This window comes from Callorhinus ursinus, unplaced genomic scaffold, assembly GCF_003265705.2.
Source record: "Callorhinus ursinus isolate GAN/ISIS: 27379988/994484 unplaced genomic scaffold, GSC_fseal_2.0 scaffold26, whole genome shotgun sequence".
Lineage (NCBI taxonomy): Eukaryota > Metazoa > Chordata > Mammalia > Carnivora > Otariidae > Callorhinus > Callorhinus ursinus.
Genome location: NW_027397088.1, coordinates 2,513,690 through 2,526,222, shown reverse-complemented (window position 1 = coordinate 2,526,222; position 12,533 = coordinate 2,513,690). Strand labels below are relative to the sequence as shown.

Sequence of the window (12,533 nt, the reverse complement as noted above, 5' to 3'; positions counted from 1 at the left end):
ATTAGGAGGCAGCTGGGCCCCCGCATATTAACCTGACACACCCCTCCAGCTGTTTAGGGGTGAAGGCCTTCAGTGCCGGCTGTGGGACCTCTAAGGGAAGTGCTGAAACGCTTGGGAAGATAAAGTTCCCCGCAAGATGGCTCCTCAGAAAGCTCGATTTCAGGTCTACCACTGTGCGCCAGTAAACCAGGGCAAAAATGCACCAGGCTCCTCTTGGTGTTTAATCCCCTTACCAACACCAACTACCAAGATTCCATAGAACTCCTGCTCGCCGGTTGGTCGACTGCTGACAAATGAAACTTTCCTTGGCGTTCTTAAAGCTCCCAGCGGGAAGCAACACTTTAAATTTTCATTTCAAATTAACCTTAAACGGACGGTTTACAAATAACTTTCTAAACCCCAAGAAAGCGTCTTGTTTGTATTTGGGAATTCCAACCGGGTACTCTCAGTTTTAACATGGATCCCCATAAATCCAAGCTCACATGTCATCTATTTTTCACAACCTGTGCTGCAGCCTTGCGCGATCGATCTGTGTGTATGGTATGCGGGAAAGGGGTGTGGAGAACTCCCACCCGGCTTTTACAAAAAGATCGTGTGTGCGCGCGCGCGCCTTACAAACAGATCAACAAGTCCCAACATGCCACCTACACCTCTCCAAAAATCGTGGGCTTTAATAACTGGTGGTGCCGCGAAGCTTCACAACTGGGACACAAAGCTGCTGTGGGTGTTGGCCCACCTTTCGCAGTCGGGGGGGTTTCCCACCAACCACTGCGTCCCTTTGGAGCTCACCGGGTAGCTGATTTCTTCGGGGAGACACAGGGGGCGCTACTGCCCTGCCCCAAGCAGGCCCCAGGTCAGGGCTTCCAGCGACCTCCCAGCCTCGCTCTCTGCCCCGCGAACACCCCGGGAGTGTCGAGCACATTTTCAGGGGCTGTGCCATCAGTGTTATTACTCGTCACTGGGTCTCTAGTCACGTCGTTTTCCCCGGCCTGTGAGGCTGCCACTGCCTCCCCCAGGCCCGACCCACGATGCTTCCCGCCGGCCGCCTGGGGCTCACCCTCGCCCCCGCCTGGCCCGCCCGCAGTGCGCTCTGTCCCCAGAGACTTTTCTGAGGCCTCCGTTACAAATACGACGGCACGGCCCCACCCCACCCTCACCCGTTTCCTCGGCTAGAGTGTCTCTCTCTGCTGGGAGGCCGACGACCGCGGCCTGACCCCGGCCCCGCCGCCTACTCCCCAGCTCCCGCCCTTCCTCCAGGGTCAGGGATCACACACAGCGGACGCCCCGTCTCAGCTGCCCCCTTTGATCTATGAATTCGGGGCCGATGTGCCCGTCTGTGTGCGCACTCTGTATGCAAGGTACTGAAGGACCCCGACGGCAGATGCTGAGGCCTAGGCTGGCCCGCGTACCCCGCTCACTAGCTCTGCAACCTCGGGCAACGCTCTAACTCCGGACCTCCAAGCTTCGGCCAGGACACAGCCGGGCGGGTTGCTGGGGTGGCGGACCTCGGGACCAAATGGCGCCGCGCGCGTGCGCATGCGCCGGCCGCCTCCCTCCGCCCAGACCCCGGCGGGCTCGGTTCCGCGCACGTGTCCGGGGGCCCGCGACCTCGCGCTCCCCAACACGTGAGCACCCGTGGGAGCTGAGGAGGTGAGGGAGAGCTGTCCTTAGAAGAAAACCCTCCCCGTCGCAGCCCTGGCTTCGCTAATGCGCCAGCGTGCACGCGGAGACGGGCGCTCGGAAGCCTAAGACCCAAAGGGCGAGAGCACGCGGGTTGGAGAACCGGGAGAGGCAACCGAAATTGGGGCTCCGCTGACCCCGCCACTCTGAGGCGAGGAGCTGGGCGTGGGCCAGCCTGTGAGGAAGCCGCGCAGCCCGAGGACTGGGCCGGAGTGGCGGGCCGCGGGCAAGGGAATGTATATTTGGAAGGGGTCAGGACCTCGGCTGGAGTCTGGCTTTTTATGGCGAGGAAGCCGCCTGGGAAGGGCCTTCTGGCGAGGCTTTCCTGTTGTGCCACTTTCCCCCCCCCACCACCACACACACACACACACACACACACACACACACACACACACACACCACCCCCCGCAGCGCCCGGGAGGGAGGGAGGGAAGGAGAGGGGAGGCCTAATCCCGGCGGCACCCCGGGGCCCCTGGCTCCACGGACCCTCTCCTGGGGACTGAGCCGGTGGATGGGCCGGCCCGGGAGGTGGCCCGCAAATGCAGAGCAATGGCACATTGTTTCTCGGTCGGCAATTGCACTGTAAACAACTGCCCTGCACCTCCTGGATATTCCGTGGAATCAGAGCGGAAGTGGGCGCGCAGGAAGCCCCCTTAAGGACCCGGGACAGGTGACCTAGGACATCAGCCCCTCCAGTTCCCTCAGGGAATTTCTAGCACCTAGGCAGCCCCTGGCTCTGGGAACAACGACGGGGCCTCCCTCCCCTCCCAGCCCCCCTTCGGGCTCTCCCCGGGACACTTCCGGCAGAGGCTCGGGTGGCACCCTTCCACCCCAGGTTAGCCCACCGCACTCCCCGAGCGGCCAGCTGCGAAGTCCGTCGTCCACTGTCCGTGTGAGTCCTCCGTGGGTGACAGTAGACATCCTCTTTGGAACGGCAAGGAAGCCCCCCTTCTGTTGTCGGGGGTGCCCGTGCTGCAGAGAGGCCCCGGTGGCCGGCCCGACCGGAACGCGAGCCCTGGCGCTTCGGAACCAGCCCGACTTGGGGGACGATGGCACCCCTCAACACGGTCCTGGTGCACGGGGCTCCGAGGACAAGGAGCTGCCCTGAGCACCTTCCGGGATGCAGAGTTTGCTCAGTTCAGAGGACAGTTTTCGTTTTTCCTCCAATGGCAGGTTTTTAAGAATCCCATTGCCACCTAAACACTTGCTCCTCAACTCTGTCCTGTTTGCACATCTGTACCATTAACAAGACCCCGGTACACCTCCGGGACCAATGACCTGATTTTATACCGAAGGAAACGCGGAGTCCTTAAGAGTTAATGGCGCTAAATGTGTTGGTTTTCCTGCTCTTTCCCTAGGGTAGGTAATGGGGGAGGGAGGGTGCCTGTCTTCCCTCTCTTATTCTCTCCCTCTCCCCTCTCCTTCCATCTGTCTATATCTCTGTCTCTTATCTCTCAATCTAAATCATCCTCAAAGTCCTACCTCCGACCTCTTCATTCCCCAACCTCGAGTTCTGAGACCCCTCCAAGCCCTGTCCCTAGGCCCTGCCTGGGGTCCCACCACCCAGGTCAATGGAGAGGCCCCACCACCTGGCCCTGGCTGCCAGCCCGCTGCTCACTCCATGGGCTCACAAATTGCACTTCCATGCCCACCCAAGTAGCACTGAGCTGTGTTGACTTAGGGGATAAATGAGCAGCCCACCCAGTCTCCTTCTTGGGAACAGGGACAGCTAAGGGATGAAGATGGGCAGTTTAGTACAAGTGACCAGCAGTGCTGACCAGTGGGCCTGGAGGAACCCAAGGGCAGACCAGTGAAAAGAGAAGATGTTCATTGGGAGAACAGAGGCAGGTGCCATCTGGAAGAGCAAAGAGGCCTATGGAAGAGCCCCTCAGGTTTTCCGAGTCACCCTTCCGACTCCAGGTGGGTAGACTCTGAGCAGGAAGCAATGTCAGGCCCTCTCTGAGGACCACTCAGACCAGTCTCTCTTCTCAGGCTGCCTCCCTATGGGCGCTCCACCCCTCTCTCCTGTCTTGAAGACAGACTCAGGCCTATATGCAAGGAAATTCCAGATCCTACTGCATCTCCTATAATACGCTCAATATGCCACAAATTTAAAATCAGTGAGGGAAAAAATCAAGTAAACAATAAAAAAATAATATAAAACAGAGGGTTTCTTTGGAGCTATGGTAAGATGGCAAAGGAGCACAACAAAGGTCTTAAGTCAGGCCTTATGCTCTCTGTGCCGTATTTTGGTTTCCAATAAGGCGGACATGGTACATTTTGCTCAATTTTCCACTCCTAATCATGTTGAGAATGTCGTGGAGAAGGGGCTTTCATTCTTCTGGATGGATTTTGGAGCTGGAATTCATTTAATTAAGTATTGCTCCTTTTCCAACTGGACTCAGACCTGGAACCTGCCAGTCCTGCTCACATGTGGCCTCAGCTCTGTCTGAGGCCTGAGTGTACCCTCCAGGTCAGGACCCCATGTGGCCCATCACCCAGGGGGCTCAGAGCCTGAGCATACTTGCCACTGGGTAGGTAGCTCAAGCTGGGAGACATCTGGGAGAAACTTTGGGACCCCCAGGACTTTTAAAAGGGCCTGGGAGGAAGGGTGGGGGGAAAGAGTGACGAAGAGAGGGAGAGAGGGACAGAGGTACGAAGACACATAGAACGTTGTGACTACGTTGGAATCACACTCAAAAAGGGAGAGACAGAGTAAAGGAGGTATCAGGTCACAAAAGTCCAGCTATGAATGTAGAACCCAAATAGTAAAGGAAAGACTTTCTGTTTAAGTGTGAGTGAAAATGCCATTAATAAAAGCTCATTTCAAGGAACCTCTTAACCTCCTTATAAATTGAAATAGGAGCCTTCAGGAAAGTAGGTGTCTGAAGATGACATTTAGGGCCCCATAGCAAATCTCAGCAGTTTGTTTGTTTGTTTGTTTGTTTCCCCCCATGTGTTGTGACCACTGTCTGAATAAACTAGGTCTTGCTTTTTGGGAGCTCTCCTGAGCTTAAGGCTTCTCCATTCTCTGCTCCCCCACACCCCACAACTTGGGGGGGGGTGAGGACTATGACATTGTCTCGTGGTTCCTTTTCTCCCTGACTCCCTCCAAAGCTCCCTGCTTAGCTAAAGAATGTCCGCACAGAATCTAACCTGCCTGGCCAGCTTTATTACATGGTCACTATCGATCTTGCCCTTAACGCGACATTTGTTTATGACCCGATGGGAAGGGCTAATGGCTTCATGAACCCACTCTGAAATAAGCTGAGAGGAGTCTAAAGAGAAAGCCCTGAGAGAGTAGGCGGGATCCAGTAGTGAGAACTGGGCTGAGAAGCAAAGGGGGCCTCTCTCCAGGAGCTGTAAGATGTGGAGTGCGGGTAGAAAGAAAGGGTTGCTCCCACCACCGTTGTTTCCAGTACCACAAACAGCTGGGGAGAACACGGATGTGGGTGTCCGGGACCTGGCTCCATAATGGATGCCTCCTCTCCCTCCTGGGCAGCCTGGCCAAGCAGCCTGGACCTGTGGAGGGTTCAGGGCCTCTATGGAATTTGGACCATGAAGACCAAAACTAACGGCCCTCCATCCTAAAACTGAGACCCCCTTCCTAGAGAACAGGGTGGGAGAGAAAAGGTCCACTATGTCTCTTCTTTACCTATCGAAGTTCAGGGGAGCCTGATAGGGCTATAAGGCACTCTTGTTTCCTGACCCTTATTTCTGACCCCCGCAGGAAATAGCCAAGAGCTTACAGACCACCAGCACAATTGAGCCTTATTCCTCTGCAAACATCGATTATTAATGACACAAACTGTGCAAAATGATAAATTGTAAAATGCATGCTTGTTTGCATGCAGGCTGGTGAAAAAAGCTCTGCTAACTATATAGCCCTGGAAAACAGCAGGCGTTCCGACCACACGTGCAATATGCCAAAATGCAAGTTTTTATATGGCATGTAACATGCTGGCATTTACTTGCTCACTGTATAAATTGCTAAGCAAATAAATGCACCCAGTGCTACAGAAAGGACAAAATACTTACTATCCCAAAGCTTTCTACAGAAGCTCACTTCAAAATTAGCCAAGTGCCGACCACTAGATCCTGCCTTGTGTCCAAGGCTAATTTCAAAATGTACTGTCTGTTAGTTAAAATAGCAAGAAGTTTCTCTTAGAATATTTTACAGAAAAAATAGCCTTATTGCTGAAAAAGTGCATATCAGACGTGCAAACCACTAAGGAATAAGTAGTTCTCCCAGATTCAATAAGGTCAGCAGTAGTTGTTTTTTTCTTAAATTGGATGAGAGTCCAAAAGCACATGTATTGAGAGTAGAAAACGTTACCTATATGGTTTAAAAAATCGGAATAATGAGCAGAACTTCTGACCTTCCACTCAAACATAGCTTCTGAACTATTACTTAGGCAACTCATGTAGAAATCAGTATATATGAATAACACAAACACCTTCCTAGACTCATGTCTTCCATGCCTAAATTTTCAAACGTTGCAATAGAAGAGGGCAAGAATGATTGCTAAGAAGTTTGTCCCGGGCAAGTGTGTAAACACTCCCAGGAGTTTAGGAGAGGAGCTCTTTGCGGGGCCGCAGAAGCCCCAGCACAGCACTTATGCAGGGCGCCTTCTCTAGCCTCAGGAACTCGGGCCCCAAGGAAGGAAAAGCGAGGGGTGTCCAATGCCCACGCCGAATTCTGGCGTGGGCGGGAAGGGTCCCCAGCCGGGAGCGAGCGGGTTCTTTCCCCCGCCGCGCTCACCCCTGCAAGGCCGCTCTAGAGCAGGCCGCGTGCGCTCCCTCGGGGCGCGAGGGCAGAGGTAGCCCCGGGCCGCGCCTCTGGCCCACATTGCCTGCCTCACCGTCCCGCAGCCCACCCCTCGGAGCGGCGCAGTCGAGCTCTCGAGAGCCAGGCTGGGGTAGGCCCGGGGCTGGCAGCCGCCGCGACGTGCTCCAGCCGCAAAGCCCAGGCCCAAGGAGGGGTAGAGGGGTACAAGCACGTGGACCCCGACCACGCCAAACCCCCTGCCCGCTTTGCATATAAGTCGCGTCCCTTAGGCCGAGCGACTCCCCGCGCCGACCACCTCCAAGTGATTTGTGGCCTCTGGAAACCGACCCCACACGCCGCGCGAGGACGCAGCCCAGCCAGGGAGGCCGCCTGGGGCCCACGCGCTTGCCCAGGCAGGTCCGGCGCTACCAGGCCCAGGCGGGGCGGGCTGGGGGTTGTCCTGCAAATCGTGCGGCTGCCGAGGCTGCGGGCTGGCGAGGCTCGCGTTGTCACCCGAAAGCAATGGAGTGCCTGTGACCTTTCCACCCCGGCTGAGCACCTAAACACGCTTGTGTCTTCAAAACAAAGGCGGCCCGCGAGGTGTATAAAAAGGGAGCACCGTGGGCCAGGTGGCGCGAGGCGGAGGTGCGGGATAGGAGCGGGACAAGCTACTTTTCCCGCGGCTCCGCCGGCCCAGGCGGCGAGGGCCCCAAAGCGCTCCTCCTGGCTCCGCGACCCTCGTCCCTCCACACACAGCCCTGCTCTGTGCCATTTTCTGCTCAGCCTGGTCTTTCCGGCACCCACGACCCAACCTGAGGTTAATCCATCACACCTAACAAGAGGTCCCCTCGGACTCTTTTCTCCTCAAACAACTGATTTCGGAGGGGGGCAGGCAGCGGCGAGGAAAGCGAGAACCCGGGGAGGGGAGGCGGCGGGGCGGGGGTGGAGGGGTGGGGAGGGCAAGCGTTGGGGGTGGGGGGGGGCTAGAGGAAGGAGCTCTAAACACAAACAGAAGCCGGGGCCAGGCCGCGGCGGGTAATTACAGCTAATTAGCTGCAGAGCGTTCCCGTCCGGGAGCGGCGTCCCGGAGGCCGGCGTCCGGCCAGGAGCGACCCACAGGACCCAGGCCGCAGAGAAACGCCCCAGCAGGAAAGTCCCGAGTGGGCCACAGGTCTAGCCTCGCCAAGTCCCCATCCCAAAACGTTGCATCAGGCAAGTCGAGAAAGATACGGTCTCTGGCTGCTGGAGCTGCCCGGCCTTGGGATAGGTCACCCGTCCCAGCGGACCGGGCCATTCCGTTGGTCACCTGCTGCCGCTTCCCATCCGGGCCTAGACAACCCAGCTCCAGCCACCGGACCCTTTGTCCGCAAGTCCTGGCTCCGGGGTCGACTCCCAAAAGTGGACCAACAACGCACAAACTACGAGGTCTGGCAATGGATTCCCTTCACCGCCCACCCCAAGGGGATAACCCGAGGCAGCTCCAGGGCCACGGGCTGAGAACAGCCAAGAGGTTTTAAACGCGGCAGTCAGGCGAGTCCCAGCCGGCCTGGCCCGGAGAGACACCCGCGCCCTGGGCCCCTGCGATCTTCCCTAGCTATTAGGTTACGACTCAGGGAGGAGACCCAGCAAATCAGAGGCCACGTAAAGCAGTTTTTGACTGAAATTAGAGTGTATTTATTTGCAGCAATCCTTTAACAATGATCAAATTTTGACAACAAGCAATAGCAATTACTGCTAAGTGTTGCCTCTAGATAGGAGCGGCAGATAGCAGGAAACTGTATTATCTCGAAAACAAACTGAAAGGCCCTGAATGTCTGTAATCAAATCGCCATCTCTCCAAAGTCTGATTGACAGGGCAGATCACCCTAAGATAATGAATTTATTACATTTCCTGGGTTATTTACAAAGGGGGAGGGCCAATCTGGGTTGCCCCCTAGGTTTAACTGTAAATTAACAAGAAAAAATGGATTGAAAAGAAACCACCCTAGACTAAAATGTTCTGCTCTTCTCTCCTTCCTTCTTATTGCTTTAAATCTTTTTTAAAAAATAATTGTTCTACAAACATATCTTCTAAAATAGTTTCCCAGAGATTAAATATCCCTTTCCAACCCACAGTATATATATATATATGTATTTTTTTAAGTCAACCCTTCTATGTAATACATGAAGGATTGTAAATGTGGATGAGTTATATACATACATTTAAAAACTGGTTTATTTTTCTTCTTACAAAGTAGTGAAATTAATAGGCAAAATACCTATCCAGCATTTGGCTCACGGGGATGTATGTATAACAGACATCACGATTTTTAATGTAACACACAAGCCAAATATTCATCTGTGTATATCTGGAGGCACATTCACATATCTCTACACACAGGTATCACTGTGGTAACACTGCTGCTGATTCATGGGCTTAGAATTTCCAGATCATGTTCTGTCCTTACTGAAAAAAAAATATATTTGTGTATATGCCAACTCAGATCTGTTTAGGAAAATATCTTTTGACTAGCCATAAAGCAAGCTGACTATATAGTACATTTTGCAGAAGATGCTGCAGGGAAAAAAAAATCTAAACAAAAAGAGACTTTTATGTGAAATTTGACAAGGAATAGTCGGAGGGTTTCTCCATTTTTCAGCTATTTAGGAGGAGAATAGGTCATTTCTCGTGTTTTAATCTGAAATCTTTTTTTTATAATAATTAAGGTTGTATTAAAGTATCCAGACATATAGATCTCATTCAAACTGAATGGTAATTTATTAATAAACAAAACAATGAATATGTTCAACAAAAAGAAAAAAAGATGATAGAATAAGATTAATACAGTTTCCCTTTTTATAATGAAAAAAAGCACAATTTAAAGTTTCAGGCAATTTAACGTCAGGTTTTGGAAACACTTTCTGGCGTTTGGTCCACGACATCCAACTACAAATTAAAAATAAATTACTATATTGCAATTTACATTTTAAAACAAGTCCATGAATAAAAAGAAAGCGATTTTCATATATGGGGACTTTCCCCCTCCTTTCAACATAGGATAAAATATCTTACAGGTGAGAGGTGGAGGAAAGAGAAGGGCAGGGGAATGGGAGAGAAAGGAGGAAAGCGTGATCTCTGAAAAGCAAGAAGAAACTTACGTGTTATCTGGAGTAACACTGTCCTTTAATAAACCATGATTTTGCTGTCTCTGTACAAAATAGTTTACCGTTTTGTTTATTTAGATAAGGCAAAGTGAAGGTGGCTCTGAATCTTTTAAGAAAATAGTTTTCTTTGTGCTGGTGAGTTGAATTTTTGGAGGGATTCTGTTCGCTGGTTTGGTGAATGTTTTTCGAGGTTTTCTGTTTTTTTTTTATTGGAATTCTTTTTCTTTCTTTTTGGTTTCGATTTTGCATTGATGGTTCTTTTCTGTTCCTGCTTTAGGGTTCGATTCAGTTCGACTTTGAGGGGGGCGGGGGTGTCAAAACTTGCTACAGTCGTAGACGAAAGCCCCGGACGTGCGGTACAGAGACTGGCTGGAAGGGAAGGCCATCTGACAGCTACTATTCCCGTTCACCGGAGAGTTGTTCAAGCCGATCCTCTGCGACTCGAACATCTCCCGCACAGAGTGGAAGTTCTGCTGCTGGCCCGGGTAGCCCGCGGCTGCCGCCGCCGCCGCCGCGCTCGCCAAGTGGCCCAGGTCTCCGCCCGCCTGGTTCAGGTACCACGAGGTGAGGCGGCCTTGGTGGGCCGCAGGGTGGTGGCCGGTCTCCTGGCCACCGCCGCCATGACTCAGGGACGAGGAGCTGCTGCTGGTGACTGGGGGCAGAGAGTAGTCGGGCAGGGGGTCGTCCACCGCCGAGCCCCCCGCGCCCCCCGGCGCGCCCTGCAAGTGGCCGCTGCGCTCTCCGGCCGCGTACAGACTCATGGCCTGCAGGTTGCAGTGGTAGGTCCCGGCGCCCGCCGCGCCGCCGCCGCCGCCGCCCCCTCCGCCGCTGCCCCCGCCCGAGCTGCCGGCGCTGGAGCTCTGGCTGCAGGGGGAGCTGTAGAGAGAGCTCTGGCCAGGCGAGTAGGCGCCGAGCGCCAGCGGGGGTGCGATGCCCGAGCGCGAGGACCCGGCCGCCGAGGCCAGGAGGCCTGAGCTGAGCTCCGCGGCCGCGCCCTGCGGCGACCCCCGAAGCGACGTCATGATGTTGTCCACGCTGAAGCCCTGGCTGTGGTGCGGCGGCGGCGGCGCGGGCTGGGCGGTCGGCGGCGGCGGCTGCGCGGGCTCCGCGCCGTCCAGGCTCAGCGGCCGCGCGGAAGGCAGGCTGCCCGGGGGGCTGCTCCCACTCGACAGGCTGCTGCTACTGCTGTCGGGGCTTTCGATTTTGGGCACCGCGGCGGCGCTGCCGCTGCCCAGGGCGGCGGCCGGGGACAGGGGCTGGGGCGGCGAGGGGCACGTACCGTTCTCGGTTTTGATGTCCTGGATGCGCACTGGCGGCGGCTGCGGTCCCGGCGCGGCGCCGTCGGCCTGCTCCGGCGGCGCAGGCGGGGGTTGGCGGCCGGGCGGCGGCGGCGGCGGCTCCTTGAGGTGCAGCCGGTCCTTCTCCTCCTTGTCCTTCACCGCGTCCTTCTTTTTGAAGCGCCGCCGCCGCCGCAGGAAGCTGCCGTTCTCGAACATGTTGTACGAGTCCGGGTCCAGCGTCCAGTAGCTGCCCTTGCCCGGTTTCTTGTCGTCGCGGGGCACCTTGACGAAGCACTCGTTCAGCGAGAGGTTGTGGCGGATACTGTTCTGCCAGCCTTGTTTATTGTCCCGATAGAAAGGGAAGCGGTCCATGATGAACTGGTAGATGCCGTTGAGGGTGATCTTCTTGTCCGGGGCGTTCTGGATGGCCATGGTGATGAGCGCGATGTAGCTGTAGGGAGGCTTCACCATGTCCTTGGGCTGCGGCTGCGGCGTGTAGGGCCCGTAGGCGCGGGCCATGCCGCCCGGGTACTGCTCGGCGTGCGCCGGGTGCGAGTACACGCTCATGGGGGCCGGCATGGCGGTGTAGCCGCCCCCGGCCGCCGCCGCCGCCGCGCGGTAGTAGCTCTGCTCTCCGCCGAGGTAGGGCACCACTCCCAGGGAGTTGGGGCTGGACACGGAGTAGCGCGCCTGCATGGCCCCCGCTCGCCGCCGCCGCCGCCGCCGCCCCGCGCCTCCCGCCGCCCCCCACCCTCCCTAGGCCGGCCACGCCGCGCCGGCTGCCCAGTCCGAGTCCGGGCCCCACAGAGCTGGTGCCGGGCCGCCGCGCTGAGTACGGCTTGGCCGCCGCCGCCTCCCGAAGCCGCCGGCCGCGCGCGGCCTCTCCCTGCGCTCGCTCGGGCTTTTGGGGCGCCTCGGGCCACTTCGGGGTCGGTGCTAGGGGAGAGGACCGGACGAGGACGCGGCAGACGGCCTTGAAGGAACCCGCGGAGCAACTTCCAGGCGAGAACGGCAGAACAGAGCCAAAACTAAAAAACAAGAAGGCGCCCTTCTCGCCACACTGCCTGCGCCTTCCAGAAGACTCTGCCCTGAGCCGCCGGCGAAGGCGGCCAAATAACCAGGGGCGGGGGGCAGCGCGCCGGCCGCCTTCCCGGGCCCCGCGTCACCTTTTTTTCAGTCTCTCGCGCGCCGGCCGCTTAAGGAAGCATTGGGAAAACTTCTGAACTTTTGAGCATCCGTCACCCAGGCGAGGACTTTTTTACGCAGTTACATTTTTTTCCGGGCAGCGGAGCCCCGCCCCACCACAGCAGCAGCAGCCAATGGTCGGCGAGAACCGCCTCTGAATGAGCCGGAGGCCGAGCCCTGGCGGCCCGCGCCCAGCCGCGGGAGGACCGCGGGGCTGACCACACGCGCGCCGGCCGCTCGGAGCCGGCGCCCCTACCCCTGCCCCTGCCCGTGCCAGGCCTGCACCCGCAGTAAGATCGGCCCCCGAGCCCCAGCCGCCCGCCGTCGCCACCCGCACTGTCTCCCACCCCCGGCCCTCCGCACAGACGTCCATTGTTCTCGCAGACTTCCTGGGTCCTCCTGGGCCCCACGCAGACCCTTCCTCCGTCCACCTCTCCCAGATGTCACCGAATCCGCGAACCCCAAATCGGTCTGGC

General features: G+C 56.5%; 1 protein-coding gene across 1 annotated transcript; it reads right to left on the bottom strand.

The window, feature by feature from the left end:
- Nucleotides 1–8,105: 8,105 nt before the first annotated feature.
- On the bottom strand, nucleotides 8,106–12,122 carry FOXC1 (forkhead box C1). The gene has a single exon (XM_025890829.2). It carries the CDS (start codon nucleotides 11,566–11,568, stop codon nucleotides 9,907–9,909), a length of 1,662 nt encoding a protein of 553 aa, XP_025746614.1. The 5' UTR covers nucleotides 11,569–12,122; the 3' UTR covers nucleotides 8,106–9,906.
- Nucleotides 12,123–12,533: the final 411 nt, after the last annotated feature.